This window comes from Platichthys flesus, chromosome 3 (genome assembly GCF_949316205.1).
Source record: "Platichthys flesus chromosome 3, fPlaFle2.1, whole genome shotgun sequence".
NCBI classification, from domain to species: Eukaryota; Metazoa; Chordata; class Actinopteri; order Pleuronectiformes; family Pleuronectidae; genus Platichthys; species Platichthys flesus.
The window spans coordinates 9146282-9171039 of NC_084947.1; the positions used below are offsets into that span (position 1 = coordinate 9146282).

At 45.9% G+C, this 24758-nt stretch overlaps 1 protein-coding gene across 1 annotated transcript in view; it reads left to right on the forward strand.

The window, feature by feature from the left end:
- The first annotated feature begins 4137 nt into the window (after window positions 1-4137).
- ptch1 (patched 1) overlaps window positions 4138-24758 on the forward strand; it is a 48053-nt gene continuing 27432 nt past the window's right edge. The window contains exons 1-7 of the mRNA XM_062384844.1: window positions 4138-4710; window positions 6168-6360; window positions 20644-20833; window positions 21241-21310; window positions 21410-21501; window positions 22875-23073; window positions 23207-23328. Coding sequence (XP_062240828.1) covers window positions 4540-4710; window positions 6168-6360; window positions 20644-20833; window positions 21241-21310; window positions 21410-21501; window positions 22875-23073; window positions 23207-23328 — 1037 coding nt within the window. The 5' untranslated portion in view covers window positions 4138-4539. The remainder of the gene's footprint in view (window positions 4711-6167; window positions 6361-20643; window positions 20834-21240; window positions 21311-21409; window positions 21502-22874; window positions 23074-23206; window positions 23329-24758) is intronic.

Genomic DNA, 24758 nt, shown 5'->3' on the forward strand with positions numbered 1-24758 from the left:
TCAATATAGAGGTGTGCTTTGTTGCACCACTCCACCATTTGGGCTTATGAAGCGTTGCTGCAAACACAAACTGCTCCATTATTTGTATCCATAACTACTCAAGTAAGAAGTTTGCAGATTTTGGGAAGCATCCTTCTTGGACATGAGATGTTTAAGTTTTCTGTTCAGTTCAACTTCGGATGCCACTCAGGAGAGAGAGAAGTCGACCTCTGCCAAGGCCCAGCACTCCCCTCAGATTCAGTCAAGCTGCACCAATTGCACACAATCATAGATAACAGTCCCTCAATATATCAGATGTATTTCTTTAAGATCCATGAATTATTCTCATATAATCGAATGGGCATTAGAAATCGATCATCTCTCCGGGTAATGGCCAAAAAAGGGATTAGCAAACTTGACAGGTCCCGCGAGTCTCCTCTTAGATTTCTAAAAGGAGTCTCTGCTTTTCACTAAAGGATATCAATATGTTGGCACACTGCTGTTTTCAACTGTAGTCCACCTGCAAATCATAAATAAGTGCATGTACTAAACAAGGTTTTCCCTCTTTTTTCCCATGGCTGCTAGCCAGCCACCCGCCTTGAGGGGTGTGAAGGGCCCTGCCAGGGGTCAAAGAAGGTGATTGGCTGATGAAGTCATTCTGGGATTGATGCCCAACTCCTCCAGCCCCTAAATGAAAACTTCATCTCCTTAGCTCATTAAGGAATCCACGTAAATCTGGAGGAGGACTGAGATAAATATAAACGACCACAGAAAAGACAAACATTAGTCATCGGGGATCCTCGGATCCACAACACAGTCCCTATGGAGTCTGATTCCAACAGCTGACATAACAAATCATCCCTAACCTTTACAGAGCAGCTCAACAGCCGGCTGAAGAGAATCAGTGTGAGCTCAGAACCTGTTTCAAGTACCTGATCAATTATTGGAGGGTAGATTATTTTGATAAGAATAAGGTGATCACTGTTTGGATGTTTTTGACACTGTCCTTATTGTTCATACTTATTGTACGATGTGCGTTGATGACTGAATAAAAAAAATCATTCAAAAAAATCCATCAATCAATCAAAATATCAGACAAAGCACAAATATTAACAATTTGTTGCGATGGTGACACAACATGGTTTGTTCAAGGTTTGAACATCACCGGGAAGTGTTTAAACTCCTGGAAGTAATGTATATACTGTAGCTACGACATTATCCTGTACTGTATTAAATAGCAATGTATCGTATCATAACATATTGTAATATAGTGTTTTGCATCATATCGTATCGTGCAATGAAAATAAAAAAAGTATTTTCAACTGAGGCTGGAACTAGGGAACAAAAGCACTAATCGTCTAATCGTCTCGGCTCTACAGCGAATTTTAGCATTTTCTTTTCATTTCATTACATGTATTTATAAGGACAACACACATTAATCAACATTATTGTCAATGTGCTCTTCAACTGATGGCAAGATGTAAAGGTTTAAAAAGGGAGACATGGCTGATAAGAGAACCTTATGCTGCTGTACTTAAAAAAAAAAAAATTAGGAAATGTCTTGTGTCTTCTGTTGTGCCTGTGCACTTTATATGTCTCACTGTGGGAGAGTGTATCGATTCCTTGTATGTTCTGAACATGTAAGAAATTGACAATAAAGCTACTTTTACTTACTTTACTGAATAGATTTCCTACAATAAACACTGTCACAAAAATCACAAAATGAAAAGAAGCTGATTTGAAATATACATCTCCCTGCTCAGTAAAACTCCTTAAATGAACAATTAGCCCATCTGATCCATATTAGCACATGACGGTTAATGAAAAACTAGGAAATATGCTCATACTTGGTCAAAGGTGTTTTGGCATCTTATCTGCATATGTATTTCATTAGTTCAAACAGATGCTTGCAATATAATCTCCCAGAGCCTTTTTACTGGCATAACTTTACAGCCTCCACACTACAGTATTTCGGAGGGGGGGGCCGTTTTCCCCACAATGACCTATGGCTCCTCTGATGGAGTCCTACAGCGTTACCGTCAACACAGCAGCCTGGATATGTCTCGCGCAGATATTGTGCAGCGGTTGTGACTCCTGCTCGCTTTAAGGACACATTCCACAGAGACAGGCCTGCTTCTAGTCAGGGGCATTAGGGGGCATCGCATGCTCACTTTGTTTTGCCTCGGATGCCTCCTTTCCTCCGGCTGAGACGCCACACCAGAGATACCTGATGCCGGTGAAATGATATCATTGTTGCACCCGGTGTTGGGGTCCACCTCCAAATCCAAACTTCCCATACTCACCCCAAAGAAACAACAAAATGTGGATTGGACTGAAAAGATGACACTTGATTAGATTTTTTTTTAAACATGGCATCAGAGCTTTTCTTGAGGGAAAAGACTTTTTAAAAGGGGTCCAGTCGATCCAACTGAGAAATACTGTTAAAGGTCCAGTGCTTAAGATTTAGATGAAAGGGATCTATTGGCAAAAATTGAATATAAAATATGATTGTTTTCACTAGTGTGTTTCATCTAAATTGTACTAATTGTTGTTTTCTCAAGCCTAGAATGGTTATATTTAAATTTCTTATTTACATCAGGAGCGGGTCCTTTTGTGGAGGCCGCCATGTTTTTTTTTTAACTAAACACCTTCTGAATTTTTATGACAACTGAAAGTTTCCACAGGTTCTCTCTCATGTTTGGAAGACGAGGCTGAGGTGACTTCCCCTCTAGACGTCACCAACTTCTACACACTGAACCTTTAAATCTAGTGATTTAAACCAGACAAAAAGACAGACCATTTGAGGAAAATGTCTATTTTTCACCAAGTATCTAATCTGTTAAGTGTGTATGTGTGATTGTGTGCATTTGCATTATCCATGCGTCTATTCTCCGTATCTGAGCTTGTGTCCATGCATCTAAAACCATACACATGCTATTACATATCTTTGCATGTATGCCTTCACACACACTCATTTCTACACTGATGCATTTGGATGTGCACCTGTGTGATTGTGTAGCATGCAATTGTGTGTTCTGTTTTCCTACCTATGTGTTTATATCACTGACAGGATGCTGCCCTGCCTGAGTTGGTACTGTTTACAATTTTTGTCTTATCACGTGACAGTCAATGGGTCTGTTAATCCAGTGATGCTCTGGTCCAACAAGTGGTTACACTGGTTAATAACCACTATTGTTATTACTGTTTTGTTATATTCATTTACTTTTTACTTTAAATTATGAGTTTCAGTCTTATATTAATAAGTCCTGATTTATAGTATGTTTTATTTATTTTTCCTAATCAGGAAGATTTTTACGTTTATTATAATGTGGAATAATTAATCAGACCTTCTTACGCTTAAATCTGTTTGTGCCTTTACATCCTACTGCAACATTAGCATGACCATGCGTAATTTACAGATGTAATTATAACGTGGCTTTAAAAAGGTACCAAACATATTACTTATATGTGTATATTATGTGAATTTTTGTAACAAAAGTAATTGTTGAATGAATTTTCCACAAACAACTTATTGAATGTGACATTAACTATGTTTTAACTATAAGCGCCAATGTAGCCCTTAGGTTAAAGTAGGGCTGACGAGGACAGGGTACTTATACTGTGGCACCTCCCTTTTGACCGCTGTAATCTGAGGCTCGACCACCACCACCATCATGGAGGTGGTAGAAAGAAGAAAAAAAAAAGTCTTTAAAGAATCTCAGCTCTGACATTCCTCGGCCTCCTTCCGACGCACGGACCTCTGCCCCGCTCCTCTCCGGGTAACGCTTCCTCCGGGCGACAGGGCAACATGTGTGGAAAAGAAAAACCTCCACAAGAATAAAAACATCAAAACCAAACGCACCGGACTGGTTTGGCTCTCTGTGCACGAGCGCCCCCCCCCCCCCCCCCCCCCGTGAGGTCCGCGCGCCTGGGTGGTCCCCTACTTTAGTGAGCTGTTGCTAAGCAGCTAATAATAGTCGTGTTTGCTGAGTAATTCTTGCTCCTCTGGAACCAATCAGATGCGAGGAAGTCCTGCGCTCTGACAGCCCCAGAGGCGGGACCTCGACTCTTTCTCTTTTTTTACCCCCGTCCTCTTCTCCTCCTTTTTTTCACCCCTCCTCCTCCTCCTCCTCTGCCTCCAAATGGAGAGAGGTCTTTTCTCCTCTTCTATTGAATCTCAGAGTTGGCCGTGACGCGCGGCCCAGGGGAAGACCACATCGATCTCAGCAGAATGCCACGACCGTCGAGTGCGCTCACCCTCCTTCCACTCGTGCACGGGGATCACTTTACCCACGGCGCTTTCTGAGAGAAACTTCACAACTTTTTGGGTTTTTCCTCCAGAGGCTCGGCGAGTGCGGTGGAAGCGGCGGAGACCTCCGGATCACGAAATGTTGGGATGGAAGGCGCAGACTTTGACTCGCCGTCTCCGACCGGAGTATGAAGCCCTACTTCACGGGATCTCCGAGAGTGAAACCCTGCCGCCGCCGCGGGATATCGCTGCACGCTTTCGGGGAGCTACTCTAACGTGGGAATCGGTGACCACCGCGCAGTCCCCGCAACATGGCCTCGGCTGCTAATGCGCCCTCCGAGCAGGAAAACAGAGACCCCGACCTGCCGAGAGTAACGCGGAGGAGCAGGGGGGACTATACCCGCGGCACACCGCTGGATTTGGAGTATTTGCAGCGGCCGAGCTACTGCGATGCCGGCTTCGCTTTGCAGCAAATAACAGAGGTGCTTTCTCTCCCATCTTCACCCGGGCAGCAGCTTTACGCTCCCGGTTTCATTTAATTGTGTTAGCGTGTAAAAAAAAAAGTGTCCAAAGTGTGTCCAGTGGCTGCTGTGGTTATCGGGACGGGGCTGGGCGCGGGGGACCAGGGGTACGGGGAGGTTGTAGCGAGCCATGAAGGGGTTCGATTCCGTGCAACAGCTCGATCCTTCCCCTGCAGCGCAGTGTTGGGATGCAGGGTTCTCCACATGACTTAACCGCGACTGTTCCTCCTGCAACATGCCGACCTGTAACGGTCTGAGACGGGGCAAAACATGCAGCTCTCGCCCGCAGTCACTTCTCCCAGCGCCTGTTTCATAACATCCAAACCTTTTCTGCACGCGGGCGGCTTTTTAAAAGTGTCGATGGCTAAGTTACTGGTTTCTACGGTGGCGTCTAAACTCTGGCGACTTCGTGCGTAAAAGAAAATCCATGTGGCTGCCCTCTCTCGTTCACAAAATCCAGCGAGTCCCCCTTCGAGGGCTCCTCCACTCCTCCGCTACCACCACCTCAGGCCGGAACACACGGGGAGTGGAGTCGGTGTGTGGCGCTTACTTGTGGGGGGGTTCATATCAGTGTGGTGTGTGGGTGTTGATGTAAGCTAAACACACCACTAGCAAAACATTAATTGCTATAGTGTGGTGTAGTTACACTTTACACTATGTTACAGTTACTTTACTATGTTATTTTGGAGGAGTAACATGTATTATGGAGGATTTTAGGACAGATGAACCTGTATTCTTCCATCTCAGAGTGAAGTAGAGACACAGTGGATGCATATGATCACAATACCCCCCTACTGTATAATTGCATCCCCTCTTATTAACCTTCCATCCACTCCGGAGGTCCTGCTGCAACCTTATTTTGGAGCAGAGCCCCGCAGACCTGCTCCTCCACTGTCAGTTGTTCCTGTCTTAATGAACTCATCACTGTAGCAGTGAACTGACAGATATGCCCCGGCCTGAATACATCTCTTCCTTTTGCACGTATCCTGCTAAGGTTACAGTTTAGACATGTCACTGATACGACAGAACCGGTGTCTCTCGCTCCGGGGAGTCTCTCCAGCGGTTTCCGGGCGGTCTCCCCCCCCCACCCCACCCCCCACACACGACAGATGTGTGTGTTTCAGTTACCAAAGGTCAGCCGAGCGAGACAGCGAGCGACTGTGTTTCCGTATATTTGTTGATCACGTATCCCCGTTAAATCCTCCGTTCTAGAATCACAACAACCACAGGCTCCTGGGGGCCGAAACTGGTGCCTGTAGTTGAAATGTTTTGACGTGAACACATTGTGGGGCCACCTGCCGGGGGTCATCTCTCTGTCGCTGTGACCCCCAAACCACCGCACATTCACCTGTCTGAGCAAGTACATTGTTTTTGTATTTCGTGTGACACTAACAGTGGGACTCTTGTCTTGATTGCAGGGGAAGGCGACCGGGAGGAAAGCCCCTCTATGGCTGAGAGCGAAGTTCCAGAGACTCTTATTTAGGCTGGGCTGCTACATCCAAAAGAACTGCGGAAAGTTCTTGGTGGTGGGCCTCATGATTTTCGGAGCTTTCGCCGTGGGCTTGAGGGCCGCTAATTTGGAGACGGACGTGGAGAAACTCTGGGTGGAAGGTAAGACACCTCGATTGCCTATTGGCTGATTTGGACATGTTGTGTGTGTTTGAATGCGAGCTGCTTGAACTCTTGTTAATGGGTACAACTTGATGTTGCATGTTGGGAATGCGTCAGATTGGAGGAGGAAAGTGTTGCTGCCTAACAAGCCTCAGGATATTGTTTATTGTTTGGTCCCTGGCAAGTGGCCAGTTGAAACTTTTCAAATCCTGGTATCGGTCCTCCACACGTTCAGCTCCTCCGAGCACATGCACACACAAGACGTGCGAGGGGTGGCAGTAAACGCACTCAGCAGTAAGGTTGTAATTAAGTTCATAAGCAGCTTTTGGGGTAGAGGGAATTTTTGTCAAAGCCGCCATTTTGTGAGAGTGTGTGAGTGAGTGTGTGTGAGTGAGTGTGTGTCTGTCTGCCCCCAGCAGTTGAATGCTCAGAGGCTGTGTGTGGTCCCATTCTGGACAGCTCTCAACTTTCCAAAAAGATTTGTCTCCGGCTGCAGGGAAAAAGTGGAGCGACGGGCAGGACTCAGTGTTTGTGCAGCGGACGGGGACGACTCACTTCTTGTTATTTCTGTCTCTTTTAAAAAAAAAAACAACTTATGAAGTATGATTTTTTTTAAGTAGTTGGGAACTGTGCGTATGGGTGGTGCTCGGGGGGGTGTAAGGGGAAGGGGCTGCGCTTTCCCCCCCTTTGCTTTGATCTGCATTCCTGCACTTAGGACTAGAGTGTGCTGTGGGAGTCATGAATGGAGGCGAGGATTTCGCTGCTGGGAAACTGAATACGTATTTTTGCGCCATTAAAAACAGAAATAAAACATTGTAAATGTACAGATGTTGATGTTCCTGTTTTCTCTCCATCTTAACAACCCTCCTTCCAATACAAAGCACAAATAACTGGTGAGATCCGACATGAAAGCAGACGGTTCCTGACCAGATCAGACACCCCACCTCCTCCTCGGGTTGGCTGTTCTCTCCATTCGTGCTGCTGCAGGGGGCTGACAGACAGCATGCTCTTCTAATGTGCGGTGCAGGCGCAGTGGGCAGCGGTTTAAGCCAGGGGGACCTTCTTTTGGAGTAGGACTCCTGAGCTTAGTGAGGGGAACACACTTGTTTTCACACCCTGCTTCACATGGGCCGGCCAAGATCATGTGTGCTACAGTGAGGGGCGCCATATTAAACCCAAAGGTACAGACTTGACAATGCAGCCTTAAGTCGTCCACTAAGGATCATGATTGAAATCAGATAATCATTTTTCTGATTAAATCATCAAACATTTGCCAGGACAAACCTCTATAATGTGAGGATTTGCAGCATTCCCTGCTCCTCATCACTATAGACTGTGTTTGATTAACTCTTTTAATTAACACATTTGTCTTTAGCTACTCTTCCTTATTAGCTTTTCCAGAAGCTTTTCTGGAAGGAGTGTAGTTAGCCATAACTTTTCTAACCTATGAAGTGTCTATGGATGTGTAGTGTAGATACCTTTTACCTCCACCAAGGTGGCACACACAAGTTGTTGCAGCTACTCATTATGTTGGATTAGCTATCTATCTCTGTTCTATGTCTTCTGATTGGGCCCCATAACTTGTGATGTTTGTCACTATTAGAAACCTTTGGATTAATATTTGTTTGAGGCATCAAATTGGACCTTATCTGGTGATGAAGCAGTAATAGAACAGTTGCTAACGCTCCGGCCTCAGTCACAGCTTCTCTCTTTCAGAGAAGTTAAACCATTAATTGACAGTAGAGATTGGCTGTGTGTTGAACCTGACAGACAGCTGAGCCGCGTCTGGCGACCTCTGGTAGACGTCTCCAGCATGGACTCACACTGACTCGCACCGACACACACAGAGATCCGCTCGTCCGCACACCCAGACACTGACAAAGAGACTTGGGCTGCGGTGGTTTTCCTAGGTCCCGGGACGTGAGGGGTTCCAGATGTTGGTAGGGAGAGATCTGTTTGTTTAGATTAGACTGCACAGCTGAGGGATAGATTAGCTCTGCCTGGACCGTGGAACGCTGTGCTGGGCCGTGCTGGGGGACTGGCCCATCGTCCGAGAGGAAAAAGAGGAGAGAGGAGGAGAGGACAGAGCGGCTGTTTATGTTTAATTTGGAACTGCCCTCCGCTGGCGACCCGCGGACGACCCCGCCTGGAAGCTGTGTGGCCTTCAGACGCACGCACTCAGCCACACACACAGACACACTACACCCATCTCAAATTCAATCTCTCAGTTCCTTCGCAATGGAAACGGAGCCGCATTTTTACATTGGCGATCTCACCTCGTGTCTGTCGTCACCTTCCCTCTGGGGGTGCGGAGGCGGTCGGGGTCTGCGGCGGACCACCATTAACTGCGTCCTGGAGCCGGCCGGTGTGTTTATCCTACGCTCAATCACGTGCTGCAGCTTTCGCGGGATTGTCTCTTCTCACACGGTGCTCACTCAGCACTGTTTATAAACACTCAGACACAGGAAGTTCTGTTTATTAGACAAAGCGACAGAGACCAATTGGGAGAGAGATGCGCGCCTGCACAAAGTCTAACCTCAGAGGACGACTCTGTTTTTTTTGTGTTCTGTTAAACATGTCGTGAAATACAGTTTTATTTTGAAAGTTGTTTATTTTTGCCAGCGTGGATCACACGATAAGTGTATTTAGGGCAGATTGCATCCACAGTTATGTTTATATCCGGTATGACAGGAAATGATTAGCACAAACAGGAAGTTGTAGTATTGTGTTTCTCCTATTTCCCTCTCCACACACACAGATGTGACTCGCCGCCCTCTCGATACGTTCCCGAGTGTCGGAGCTCGTGCCCATTGACCTCTGCTCGACTTCAGATACATCCCCAGTTTCGGATTGCAGATGATTCTAGATGATCTTACGTTGATTAGCGATTTAGCCGCGTTCGGGGCAGCGGAGACGCAGACGAGAGGAATAAGACCCCATTCGAGTTCCTTCTGGCTACAAATGGAAAAACGGAGCCATCCCTTGGCATTCTGAGTTCAGGCAAACACAGGCCAAATTGTAAAGAAAATAGCAGCACCGCCTGCCTCTAATTAAAACAGTATCGCGTAAACATTGGCCTTCCTGTAGGAATGGACCCCTCGCTCCTTCGCTCTGTTTCTCTGCTGCTAGGAGAGCGAGCTGGAGATGTGGCCGTGTGGTGTGTTTTTTTTCCAGGGCTGTGTTGACGGGTGAGAACGGGTACATGGAGGAGAACGTTTGGAAACGGGGGCTTTTGAAGCTTGAGCTCTGGTGCAAGGGTTGAAGTTGAAGCTGGGGGTGAAGCAGGGAGCTTGAGCTTCACTGTAATCTGGGCTGAGTTGCGGTACGCCTGAGGACTAAAGAAAGAGACGGGGGCCTGTAAGTGTTAAGAAGACGCCTTTTGTGTTCACCGTACACTGACTGAAGATACCCAGAGATATGTGTGAGTGATTAGCTCAAATGATTTTTATGGTTCCTCTGATTTACGGCCTGGACTAAGGGGGCACAGGCCTGTTGGTTGTAGTCCCAGGGCTACAGACGGAGGGGAGGCCCACGGTCCCGGAGCACTTTCTTGGGGTGGGTCAGGGGGAGCATAAGTGTAGAGGCCAGGGGCCACGGGGGTAGACCCCTGGGACCCTGAGGTCATCTCGTTGGGGCCCCGCTATTTAAAACCTCACCTGATACTCACCCTGTGGCCTGGGTGCAGAGTGAGGACTCACAGCAGAGGGGAGGGGGGAGGGCGGCAGTGGGAAGAGCGCAGCAGAGGTCGCAGCTGTCACTGATCCTTGTTTGCGTCCTGTATACGTCCGGGCGTGCGTGGGTTCGATCCCATGCACGTCCATGAGTGGGAATCACATAAGCCCGATGCTGCAGGAGGAATACGTTATTTACTGTAGAAGTATTTTCCTATTGATTATGAATTTGTGATTTGATCATTTGACATGTGTCCTCCAGCAGAGGGCAGTGAATTGGATATAAGATTTTCCTTTAATCACCGGTTTAAAGCCCACCTCTGACCCCTAACCCTAAGTATTAAGACCATCTGAAATACATATCCAAATTCTACATTAGTGCAAGTCATCATTGTTGCTTTAATGACAGCATTTGTTGAGGAATGCAACAAACAACAGGAAATCCAAACTCATGCCCTTCTAAATGTTAATGTGCCTTCATCTTATTCCTGATATCAATGTGCTAACAGTTCCATTCTTATCTGCATCCTGAGTCAGATTTAATGTTTCAGAATCCAGTGTTTCTCTACAGCGACTCCCCCCCTGCCCTGCATGTCTGTTTTGTATCTAGTGTGATTAAGAGCTGAGTTGACAGAGTTGGTGGTTGTTTTGTTGTTTTGCTGGTAATGGCAGCAAAGAGAAGGGAGCGGTATAATGTTGAGTGCATGCGGAAGAAGTCTTGACATCCTTTCTTGTGGACGAAGATGAGGAGGAGGAGGAGTGCCCTGAATGCGGTGTCTCCACTGAAGGGATTGTGGTTTGCATGATTGAATTATCCAGCTTTTGATGTGTATGGGAGCACTGATACATGCATGAATGCACAGGCGCGTGCACGTACACACACACACACACACACGCACATTTGCACATGCAGAGAGGCTTTGGAGCCTGTGAATGAGGAGGTGGTTGACGCGGGCTGGCATGGCAGGCTATTTTGATGGGCCTCGCGTTGCTATTTTCTCTTTTTATTCATCTGTTTCCCTCGTTTTCTTTTTCTTCTCCTTTTCCTCTCCACTATCATCCTCCTGCTGTATCTCCGGCCACTTTCACTCAGCAGCCGCAAGCAATCAGACACACAAATGCACCCACACCCAGTCCTTTTCCCCTCGGCTCGCACAGCATCGTCTGTCTTTCTGTCACCATCTGTTCCGCTCTCTTCCAGAGGCCGGCGCACATCCACACTTTTGAACGTTTTCCAAACCGGACTCAATTAAGTTTTGTGTTTATCAGTTCACTACAAACAGGATTAAACCTCTGAGGAAGGAATAACATTCCAGCATGTTGTGTTAAACTTTACGAGTTGATGAAAAGTGTAGGCTAGCCGGTGAGGGATTTAGTGTGGGGCAACATTGCGCCTCCGGTACTGTACACAGACTTTCTGCGCTGTTTTCCCAGGCTGGCTCTGCATACTTTTGAAAGCAGTTGTATATATACATATATTTATATGTATATATATATATGAGATCTAACTGCACCGATGCAGATGCAAAGTAACTTTTGGGGAAATTTGCTTGTTAGCCTTTTGTCCGTGTGCGACGGTCGTGTGTGTGAACGCGCGCTCCCATTCACAAACACACATCCTGAGATGCCTCCAAGCTCTCTGTTTACATTTTGCATTCTTTCAGGCGCTCTTATTCAAAAACCAGAGCCCTGCGAATGACCAACCACAGGAGACTTCAGAGAGAGTTACCCCCACCTCTCTCTCTCGCTCTCTCTCTCTCTCTCTCTCTTTCTCTCTCCTATCCCTCTCTTTTCCTCTCTGCCAGAAAGGTCTCTCTCTTTTACCCGAGCCTCCTCTCCCCTCCTGCCTCCCCTCTCACCATCACCACTCCCCCCTCCCGTCCCCCCCGTCCCTGGCTGGAGAGAGTGGCCTCAGAATGCCAGATGTATTACAGAGTGAGGCACGGCAATGTAAACACTCAGCCCTGCCATGAGAGCAGGGTGGTCTGGCCTCCCTCCTTCTCCTTCCCTTCCCCTCGCCTCCCTCCCTCTTCCCCTTTCCTCTCTTCCCTCCCTCACAGTGCTGACTGCCAGAGGGGTGGAGAAAGTACAAAACAGCAGAGGGTGGGTGTGTGTGTGTGTGAGTGTGTGTGTGTGCGCTGGAGGGGGAGACTGAGCGAGGGAAGGAGCAGGAGTATAGTAGCGGCAGTGTGTTTGTGTTTTGGCTGCGGTGCTTACCCTGCACCAGGAGAGAGACCAGGGGTGTGGATTGATGCTTCTCAGACGAAAGCGTCGAGAATTTTTCATGCAAACTCACTATAAACATCTCCTGCAAGCTGCGTCTGTGCTGCTGGCTGGTGTGCGTGTGTGTTTTTTTTGTTTCATAGCCCCTCTGGCTCACACGGGTTACGTGCGGAGCCGTATAGTTCATTGCAATTCTTGCAGCACAACGTCATAGAATCTGGAAGTAACAGCAATTATCCGAGTATCACACATGCACACACAAGGAGGCATAAAGATACAGAGACATAAAACATTTCCTCTCTCGGATGATTGAGAGGTTTGAAGCTCCGGATTGAGTCAGTATGTGTCGGAGTGAGCTGAGGCCGCCAGAGAGGAGTCCAGCTGAGGAGTCGGGACAAGAGAAACACTTGTGACCTGACACCACAGGCTGATGTGCTGTTAAGCGCAGAGAGGCCTGATGTCACTGTCTCCCCGGTTTTCTGTTTCGACATTTACATCCAGCATCTCTGTCCAGGGTTGAAAAAAAAGTTGATGTGTCTCAACGCTTTGAAATCGTTTTGATCGTTCGAAAAATAGACTGAGCTTCCGGTTCAAGCTGGGACAGGAAATATCAATTTGTTAGTTTCAAAAGCGAGCATCACATCACAGATTCTTTGTTTGTTTACTCAATCAGGGATCAAACTTTCATCTTTTCTTTTCTGTTCATTTCTATTACAAACTCAGAAAACCGTGTGTGTTTTAGCCTATTTGACTTCTTCCTAAACTCATTTTGGGTCATTCTCACTTTTCCCATCAGCTTCATTTTGGGCTGTAGCAGGCACATGTTTTCCACTAACAAGCTCAGTGTGCTTGGCTATATGTCTAACACCAAACAGCAGACAGGGTTAGTGGAGAGTGAACAAAGTGCAGAAGTTATCGCTTAAAGAACCAGGAGGGGGGTGAATGCAATGTACCGTCATCCGACAAGGAGCTTCATCGGTCAATGCATGCATGCGATTTCACATTCCTTGTAACGTGAACTCCATTTGAACTGGTGTGCAGTGTTTTGGCATCTGAGAAGCCTTTAAATCCATAGATCTATTGCTCACACTGAACTCTTATGTCTCACCGATACTTGAAGCAACACAGCTCCTCGCCAACTTTGGTCAGGTCAAGTCTCTTTTTCCCTGGCGAGCCTAAAGTTGAAGTGAAAAGTGAATCATTAAAACTTCTCTTCGTGAAGTCGGACCTTCAGGAGCCTTTCAAAGAACTTCAATGTGTTTTTGTATTTCTCGCCTTCGGTCTTCTGTTCCACACTCAGGACTGTGTGATTCTGGCATAACCTGAAATCACGGGCCATCACACCAGGAAATGACAGAGATGGCTGCTTGAGATTGGCTGCTCAGGCTCATGTCACGCTCTGTTATGGCTGTGGGCTTATCACAGGGCCATACATGTGGCAGGACAGTGACAGTAGATACAGGATGAGTTTTTAATAAAAAAGTAGTTTTTCACTTATTTTGCTTGATAAAAATGAGAGTGCTATCTCTGGACATTTGGGAACACCTTACCATCGCTTCAAACGACGGCAGCATTTTCTTGGTCACCTACAACAATTAACACATCACTCGCCTGACACCTTGGGTTTTTAGAAATAATCCCCGACCACTGCACACATGCACGCACATGCTTCAAACAGAGTTTAGCGTTTTCTTTTCCTACCGGTCTTGCTCCGTGAATCCATTGGTGTTGAAAAGGATTTTGTTTTTTCCAGGGTGGGGGTGTGGGTGTTGAGTGGGACCTGAATGAAGGCAGCAACGTGGAAGAATCTGCCCATTGAGGAGTGTGTGAATGTACACCTCGGGCCCAGGGGAAGCTGCATTGGGAGCCAGCCGACTGCTAAATACACCCATTTTAGGGGCTGCAGGGACCGGACAGGTGATTAGCATAATCAGGGGCGAGGGGAGCCATACATATGGTAATGCTGGAGCTGGGGGGCTGAGGGTTGGTGGTATGGGTGTGAGGTTGGCTGAAGAGGAAGGGTGGGGGTGGGGTCACATTTGTGTCAGGGGTCGGAGTGCGACAACCGGCTACACAGCGACAGACAGCCACAGAGCAATTATGCTCTCTGCTTCTTCTGATTTCTTTCGCGCTCTTTCCTGTAGTTCTTTCGCTTTTTTCCCCCTCTCCTTCCGCAGTCGCTCACTATCTACCTTTCTTGTTTTACCCTTTGCCTGTGTGGCAGCCCCCTCCTCTCTGAGAGCTGAAAGGAGAGAGAGCGAGGGGGAGACAGAGCCAGAGAGTGAAGGGGGCTCGCCGTGGGTCAGAGAGGGTCTCGGCTCTCAGTGAGGCCTTTCATCACATATTTGGGGCTGTGTGCACACCTGCATCTCAGAGCCCGCGTTCAAAAACCACCCTTACTGCGCCATGAACTGAAGTGCACGCGGCTCCCACAACCGCTTCAATTGCTGGGACTCTTTCCACTTCCGCTACGACAGAGAAACTACATATTGAAAGAATAATAAGGTGGAATCAAGGTGCACTTGTGGAAGGTGGATCTGACAAACGAGCAGTGACTGACCCTTAACTTTAAAAAGTTAAATGGGAGAACAGTCTTTGCAGTGTCCTACAAGAGTTTGTGGTTTTGAGTGAGCGCAAGAGAGGAATACTGGATTTGGATGGTGAAGTCACACATTTGTTAACGTTATCGAATCACTGTGGAGTTCCCAATATCTGACTTCCTGTCTTGTGATAGGTAGTTGGGCGACAGGGGGGTAATATACCTCAGATCTTTCCCTGACTCGATGTCTGGTCAACTCGCCCTGCACTCTGATTGTAGCGGTAGACAATTTGTCCTGATATTTAGCTCTTCTAGAAAATCTTTGAAGAGTTCATATATAGTGATTGGCGACTGCTGATCAAATGCCCCCTAGGCTCTGATCTGGTGCTTTTGTCGGCAGGTTTCCAAATTTGTTTGGCTTAAACATTTATACGGTTTAGAGTCTTAAGATATTAACCTGAATCTGGAAAATGTTCTGCTCATGGGTGAATAAAACTGCCACAGGACAACTGTGTTTATTTTGAAAGTGGTTGGTTTGTGTTACCTAGTTGTTATTGAACCCTCACGATCACAGTTACAGGTGATATGCACTTCGTATCCTCACTCGATCAGTTCTCAAGAATCGTTGACAGTTCCTCCGAGTTTTGAGTGGGTCTATAAAGACATAGTAGCAACAGTGTGGAACAGCAGATATTTAACTTGGCAGGAAAATCCCACAGATAAAGATCGAGTGAGGGACAGACGCAGAGTGACGGCAGATGGTAGGAGGCAGAAGCAGATGAGCGGCGGAGGGAGAGGAGGCAACAGGTGGGTGTTTCTCAGTGATCAAAGCGCTCTCAGGTGATTGGCGGTGGCAGCTGAGAAGTAAATGACGAAGAAGACGAGGGACAAAAGAAAGGGTGTTAACGGCGAGGTGGGGTAATCTCTACCTTAGTAGATGAACAGAGTTACCAACCGAGATGAAACAAAGTCAAATTAAAGACCTCTGAGGAAATAGAACATAAAAACACATCTATAGTATGATAGTAATTGAGTTTAAGCAGCTGTATGCTGAAGACAAACAGTACCCGGCTGAATGAGAGAAGATTCAAATGCAGCACACACGTTTTCACCCCTGTTCGATTGTTTGTTGGTTGGTTTGTTTGTTTGTAAGCAAGATTACACAAAAAAAAAGTTATCCGATTTTTTACCAAACCTCTAGGGAGGATGCGGTATCAGTTATCAGTATCAACATAGCAATGTTGGTCGTATTTAGGGAGTTGGTGAAGCTTGATTAAATTTAGGATGACTGTTGGGCCTTGATGGATGTATGCGCTCTACTGAGCTCTAGTCAAGTTTCTGATGAATTAAGATGACACCACCACTTTATGATGAAAATGAACTAATGCAGCAGTTGTCACCAATATTAAGTCTCTTTACATTCAAATCATAATCTGTAAATTTGACAGATTTCTTGTCCATAATGTGTGATACATGTATCTCACATGCAAAACAAATCTCCCTCTCTTCAGCTCGCTCCACATCATATCCTCATGTAGATGTTACGCATTCTTCTTCAGGTATGGGGGGGGGGGTATAGGCTACAGGCAGTCGCTGTAAACCTTGGTGGCAGAACGATGACCTGGTTTTTGGGGGGCTTCCTCCTCACCACAGGGGTTCCAGCTGAGAGGGGGCCTAATCCAACTAATCCATTTGTCTGCGAGTACACGCACACACACACACACACACACACACACACACACACACACACACACACACACACAATCACACACACACTCCGAGAGTGAAGGTTTTGTGTAGCCACATGCACCTTTGAACAGTATATTCACATATGCTTTCACAAGGTCCCCACGGATGAATCAACAGTTCCTTTAACTGCTTAATGTCGAAATATAAGTCAGGCTAGTGTTATCAGTGGTGAAAGTCACATGGGCCTCCAATTGATTCTCGGAATGCTTAAGGGAGGGAAGTCATTTTTAATATCTATTCATCAATTCATATGTTGTGCTAAATATTATCCGACAGAGAAACACATACAAAGAGGAGGTGTGTGTTTGTGTATACGTTACGAGCAAGGTGTGTGTGTGTGTGTTTTCACTCAGGGGTTGTTGGCCACCGGTGGATCTGTGTTTTCCTTGAAAGTGCGAGAAGCTTCCGTCGTCAGGCGTAAGAGATGTGCAGGGGGGTGGGCCCGCGCTGTTATGTATCGCATGGAAAAGAGAAGAGAGAGTTGGGGGGGGGCAGGCTGGCTTTGACAGAGAGGCCGGGCTGATTGCCATCATGATCTGGCCAATCACAGAGGAGAGCTGAATAGACCAAAGAGAGAAAGTGAGAGTATAAAGGGGAGGGGGGAGTTCAGAATTGAAAGGAGGGAAGGGGGTGATGTCAGTTCCTTAGAAACCTACTTTCTCTCCCTGGGTCCCCGCCGCCTCCCGCTCCCTCGCTCTGAGAATAGGGGGGACCAGGGGTTAATGTTATGCAACATGCTGAATACCCACACTGAGGGCTCCAATACAGTGACACACATTGGCCTTCTTCTGCAAGCCCACTTCAATGTCTTCTTGGACTATTTCTACTTCTATTCCTTCTTTTTATACATTTTCTTCATCCTCTTCTACGTCTTTGTCATCTACTTCTACTTCTACTTCTACGCCTTTATTAACTCATTCTCCTTCTTACACCTCTGTGACTTGTCATTATACCTCAACTCTAACCCGTCTTCTGCTCCGTCTTCTACTTGTTATACTTCTTCCATTACTTTCTCTCCTTCGTCCTCAGCTTCTACTTCTACATCTCCCTCAGATGCTTCTGCTTTTCTTCTTTACTTAAAACTTTTCTTCCTCCGCTTCAACTCCTTCATCTTGTTCTCCTACTTCTGCTCCCTCTTCAACTTTTTCTTCTTCTTCAACTTTTACTCCTCTTCTAAATACTTCTACTTCTACAGCTTCTTCTACTCCTACCTCTGCTCCTCCTTCTTCTCCCTCTTGTACTTGTTCTTCTTTCAATAATTCTACTCATCTTCTATCATACTTCTACTCTTCCTTCTTGTACTTCTTCATCATCTTACACTTGTCTTCGGTGCTTGTACCATCCACAAATCATTGAAAAAGGTTGAGCTTGCATTTACACATAGATACATATAAATAAAGAACATTGAGTATGGTAAAAGTCCTCTGAAGTGTAAAGCATGTGTTATAAAGTTTAATGATAGCAGGCCGAGTCTTTCTACACAATCGTTTAAATAACTGATTCAGGGCTTCATATATGAACACATCTATTTGGATTAACCTGCAGATTATTGTCCCAATGAACCGATAATTCAGTTTGTCTATGATGCATCAGAAAATAATCTGAAAATCCACCTCCACAGTATCCACGGCCCCCAAAAAAATAAAAGATTCAGCTTGTTTTGTGAAACTCTGAAATGTTTGGCCTTTGATCGGAGTAATTTCCTCCCTGAGCTCAGGTATCATCACACCGGCTTTGTCTAAAATAATCTGTTGAATGGGGCGACTGCGGTGCAGGTTGGAGCGGGACACCTCGAGATATCAACATGCCGGGGTCAGCCAGTTTTCTTAGGAGAAGGAATATGGGAATATGTGTCATTGAAGAAACACAGCTGTGTGTACACACACACTCACGCACATGCTCGCGAGTACGCCCCGCTCACACACACGCACACACTCGCGTATATTTTCTCGGTCCAGCTGGGGTGTTAATTTCGCCCCGAGGCTGTGTGAGTGTTGACCCCAAAACGCTGTAACCTCGTGAAGTGTGGAATTCTCCAGGCCTGACGCCGTAATGTGCTGTTTCCTGTAGAGGGAGAGTGCATTCCTTTGACTTGTCCCATTCCTGGCTGCTCGCTGTACACTTCAGGTCTTTGGGTGGCAGCCCGCAGCTCGGAGAGAAAACACAAGCACGGCCCTCCCGCGTTTTTTCAATCAGTCCTCTTCCTCATCTCCTCGCACGTGTGCTGGAAAAAATGGACGCGCCTCTTTCTCTCCACCTGTGATCCCATGTTTCTACTACGGCACTGCGATTACACTGAGCCCCGGGGCGAGCTTTGCCTCCGAGCGTTGAGTGTGCCAGACGAGCCGGCTTGTTAGTGCACTGTCAGCGTGCGTCGGATCTAAATCAGTTCCATGCGTGCTCCTTTCTGAAGCCAGTGCTGGTGTAATGTAGCTGTGTATCTGGCCCTGGCAGCAGAAAGCATGTCGCTCCAGTTAGCCCGGGCCTGCTATTAATGATGAGTATTATAAACATGCCTTCAGACAGGATCAGATGGTAATGCTGTTTGGGTCCAGAAAAAAAGAAATCAAGTGTGTTTTCCTAATGCCCCGAGACATGGCCCCCCTCCCATGCCGTTCCAATGGTCTGCCTGGGTGGTCCAGCCCAGCAGAACAGCCATGCTTATGTTCAAGTTTAATGCCATTACAATGGGCTCAAAAATATACAATCTATGCCTGCTGTTGCATGAATCGAACAGAATCGTTAAATTGGATTAGGGCGTGATAAAATGTTACAGATTTTTCACACAGTTAGCCATCGCGCTGGGCATTTTAGAGCTGGTAAAGGAAGAAGACGAAGAAGAAGAAGGTGCAGGCGCTGGTGATAGAAGGGTGCAGACACACACACACCCACACACATGCAAAAGATAAAACAGATCACACACTTCTATAAAAGATTTGTATACACTTTGTTGTCGTTAATTTGTCAGAATGTTTTTAGGCATTGCTCATGCTATCTTGAGTGTAGTGTGTGTGTGTGTGTGTGTGTGTGTGTGTGTGTGTCAGAGACTTTGCCAGACTTGCCTTCCCTGTGCTGGGGTGGAGCAGGGCAGCTAAAGGGCCTGAAAGGCTGCTTTTGTAGCTCAGACTAGCTGAGAGCTTAGAGCGCACGCACAGGGCTTAGTCCCACCACGATACTGGGAGCGAAGCCTGGAAGAGAGCCTCTCTCTCTTTATCACACACACAGTCACACACACATGCAGTCCATGTGGTCTGGAGCTGCGGCCTTGTTAGCAAATTTGAGTCGAACCGTTGAGCTGATTCTGTGAAATGTGGATTTGTTGAAGTGATGTTGCATGTCTGGATTCAGAGGGGTTGGGATGTTTGGCATCGCACTGGTACGAGCTCCCTGTGAGCAACGTGCCTTTGTGTCAGATACACGTCCGATAGTGTGGCCAGGCTGAGACGTCTTTAGGTTTGGATCCAGAGGATCACGTCTTGAGTCACAGATGTTTTAGCACATAAAGCTGCTTGTGTGTGTGTGTGTGTATGTGTGTGCGCGTGCGCATGTGTGTGTGTGTGGTACGGCTATCTATTCTTCTGTCAGTGTGTGAAAGATATGTGTGGGTGCATTATAATGTGTTTATTTCTCATTATATATATACAAATTTGTTAAGAAAGGTTAAGTACTTTTCATTTGTTATTTTCTGTAAGTGTGATTCTGCCTCGACAACTAAACTCCTGCGTCAGTGCTGTCTTTACGTTGAGGACCAACATTAAAGCCTGTGTAGCCCCGGCTTCTGTTAACATCCCTAAATATATGAAATAAACTAAACAATAAAAAAATTGTAATAATGTTCTGATCTTACTTAAATCCTTAGACAGACTTTGGGGCATGTTTTTCCCAATTACCTCTGGCAGTTCAATCCAGATTGTGGTCGTCAGATTCTTCTTTCAGTGGAATCAACTTTTGGATGCAGAGGGACACGGATGTTAAAATGTGTTTCCGTCATTTTGAAAATATATATGTGAAAAGCCGTAAAATTGATCCACAACATACAATATGATTGTGTTTGAATATGTGCACAGAGGGTTCAAATGTGCAAATGTTTTCTTTGTCCAGTTGGCGGACGTGTGAACCAGGAACTGAGGTACACGCGGCAGAAGATCGGCGAAGAGTCCATGTTTAACCCTCAGTTGATGATCCAGACGCCGCGGGAGGAGGGAGCCAGCGTCCTAACGGTGGAGGCGCTCCTGCAGCACCTGGAGTCAGCCTTGCGAGCCAGCAGAGTTCATGTTTACCTTTACAGCAGGTGACATGAGTTTAAGATTTCTTGTTTATCTGCAATTAAGCTTCATGTTTTCCTGCTCTGGACAGTTCAAGTCTGAAATCACCGATTTGTCTCAAATGCAAATAAGCGGGCAGCAAATGTCTCAAGCTTGTAATAAGGAGTTTCTGTTTCTGTTGATACTGTGTCAGAGAGACCACAGTGGTTAGCTTATATTATTATTTATATTTCATTCCATTCTATTATATTATCAGCTGTTTTTTTATATATTGTCCATCTCACTCGCTGCATGTCCTATCAGGTGTGTTGGCATGTTCAGAACTTCATGATGACAGATTTATTAAAAAAAATTGAAATTATGTTGTGATGGGCTCTGAGTCTTAAAGTAGACGGAACAAAAACTAAACAGAATCTCTTGTTCTCCTTTTCAGACAATGGAAATTAGAAAATTTATGCTACAAATCAGGAGATCTTGTCACGGAAATTCCTTTTATGGATCTGGTAAGATGCATTTCGATTCAGGATTTTTACTCCCTGCACTATTCAAACTTCTCCTTTTTTCCCCCATATCCATTAATGTGTGTCTCTTTTGTTGATCAGTTCATAGAAAAGCTACATCCCTGCCTCATCATCACCCCTCTGGACTGTTTCTGGGAGGGAGCCAAGCTCCACTCTGGAATGCTCTACCTCCAGTAAGTCGGCAAAACAGCTCTACTATATAAAATCTTTATTTTATGATATGTCGGCGCTATCACAACATACATACACAGCATATCATTCAATTGACTAATTTCTTTCAAGCATTAAGTCAAATGACCAACATTTAAAAAGGTCTTTCCTCATCAAGAGTTTGGGGCCAACAAGATGTTAAACACTGAGCTCTCGTGTGCTGGTTATGGAAGAGACTGTTTATGGTAACAGTCTCGGTATGTCCACATTTTACCCCTTTAGTAGAGGCTGCCCAAAAACGCTCAACCCATCCAAAGAGACACCACAGAGGAACAAGTTTGTGTGTGTGTGTGTGTGTGTGTCCTGAACTCGTCCCCTCTGAAGGCCCTATTGTAGTGGTTGCTGGCATGCGTATCGCTGGCGATAGTTCCTCTCCAGCCCTGGGCCTCACATCATTGTCTGACCCTTCTGTTGCTAATGGCCTGCTGCTACAGTAATACTCAGCAGACCTGTACCTCTGCATGTGTGTGTGTGTGTGTGTGTGTGTTTGTGACATCGCCATCACTGCACACTCATGTTATTTTGATGTTTAAAATGCATCAGCTCGGGTTACTGTCGTTAGAGTATGTGGATATACGTGTGAGTATTGCCCCTGTTGGTCTCGGATGGAAGATAAGGTTTTTACTATGTTCTGGTTGGGAGGCTGGGAATAATAACCCAAGCCTGGTTAAGCACATACAATGTAGTCTGAATGACACAGAGAGAGAGAGATTCAGAGAAAGAGAGATTGGAATGTGTGAGGCAGAGAGAGCATAGAGGGACAACGACCAGTTTAGGGCTGGAATTCAGCCCTGATGCCATATTGCATGATGGGAATTGGTCTCCGTTTATTGCTTTTTGTCACCTTGCATGAAAGAGATTATTTTCTGCGCTCCAAAATTGGACTGGAGGGAAAATCGGTAAATGTGGGTTGATGCAACCGACACTTCAACACATTACGGCCTCTCACTGTCTGTCTCTGCTTATAAAACCATTATCATTTGAAACATGTGGGTAACAAACAACACAGAAACAAAACAAAACAATCTATGAAACGCATCAAAGTAACATCAACTTAACAAACCAGTTTAACTAAAGTAGTAGTGAAATGGTGTGAAAATGTCATTTCTATTATAAGCTGAATGATGTAATTGTTGCGTAATCAGCGATACATGTTTCAAATTGACATCTTGAGCAATAGTTTGATCAGTTCAGCTTGATTTTCTCTTCAAAAATAGATGAAGTAACTGTGTGAGTACAATATTGTTACCAGTAGGATGAGTGGTAGCTAAAAGTACAAATACACATCCTTGGAGAAATGGTTACACTTTCCTCCTGTTGACTTTGACCTGTGCAGAGGTAAAGACCCTCTTCAGTGGACCAACTTGGACCCTAAAGACTTCCTTGAGGAACTGCGAGGGACCGATATCGCCGTGGAAGCCTTTGAGGACATGTTGGAAAAGGCAGACGTTGGACACGGCTACATGGATAGACCCTGTCTGAACCCTGCTGACCCCGACTGCCCCCTCACCGCGCCCAACAAGAACTCAACTAAGGTAGGGGCACATGCACGCTCAAGCTTTTCGCTGGGAATCTGTGTGTGTGAATATAAAACATTAATGTGTAAGTGAAACAAAACATCGCCGGCTACTGACAGTATTTTCTCGCACGCTGTGTTTATTGCTCCAGCCGTTCGATGTGGCGCGGGCCCTGAACGGCGGCTGCCATGGTCTGTCCAGGAAGTACATGCACTGGCAGGAGGAACTGATCGTGGGAGGGACCACCAAGAACGGCAGTGGACCCCTGCTCAGGTAACATACCCACGCTTTCACGTGTGTGTCTGTGTGTGTGTGTTTTTTTTTTATTCTTTCATGCTCTCCGAAACTGCACATGCATGCATGCGTGTGCGCCGTGTGCTGTAAATCTTGTAGTCATTAGCAGATTCCAGTGAAATCTTAGAGCTCCAGCTGTTCCTGCTCAGCTTTGGCTGCTCTGCTTGGACAGTGCCCACTCATACACACACACACACACACACACACACACACACACACACACACACACACACACACACACACACATGCCCAGAGTGATCTATTGCCTGCCTAGTTGTCCAAATATACAGTGATTGTGGTACATGATCTTAATTCTAGCATAAGCACAAAGACAAAGCTTTAAGATTGTAGGTTTACCTATGGTCATGTAGTATACTCAGGTTTACGTGTGCAGTTACCTCTATATCCTCCATTCATAACACCTTCATTCAGTCAGTTAATGTATTTTACGTGTTTTTTATGTACATTTATAAATATACACGTTATTAAGTAATAGGAGGCTTCCTTTAACGCAGGAAAGCTGCTCAAATTATTCATTATTTTGGACGGACCATTTATTTTCATGTTAAAATGCAGTTTGGATGGTGCAAACACACACATACATGTGCACACACACACACATAATTACACACACACAGAGTACAGTGGGGTGCGTTGTTTGTTTTGTGGTCGTGTTTTTTCCTGGCAAGGTTGGGTCATTAGGGTGTCTGTGCGTGCCTGCCTGCCTGCATGTGTGTGTGTGTGTGTGTGTGTGTGTGTGGTTTAGTGGCTCCGTCCACCGGGCTGTTACTGCTGGCACTAAATTTCTACATCTTGTTTACTAACTGCCAACATTACCGTGATTATCACAATATTACAGAGATTACATTCATAAAGAGAACGAGCAGCTAACGTCTGCTCCTGTGGTTCGTAAAATTTGATGATTGGAAAATAGGTAGACTGACTTAACCCCTGTTCTTCAGCTGCCCTCACTGTCCAGAGGCATTAGTTAATGACTTATCAGTTGCGTTGCTTTAATGCCGTCCTAATTGGCACACGGAGGCTGTGAATTCCTCACTGCACTCAATAACCATGACCCTCGGAAAAAAATTGTCGGGACCCAATCTGGAACCTCACGGATCAGAATAGGATTCTTATTATAGGCTCATATACTGGCTCATTCCTATGTTGCTATCCATTTCAGTCAGTAATCTTCTGGATAATATAGGTGAGTAAGGAGGAGTAAGCTCCACGTCTCTGTGCAATTTACTCTGGATAATATCCCTAATATTATTAATAACGGACAAGAAAGCTTCTTTCAGATATGAAATGAAGTTCAGACATTAGCCCAAAATTAGCTGGAGGGGCTGAACCTTTTCTTGAGCTACAACTAGAACCAGGTCCCTTTTAGAATGGACCAAAAATGTGCC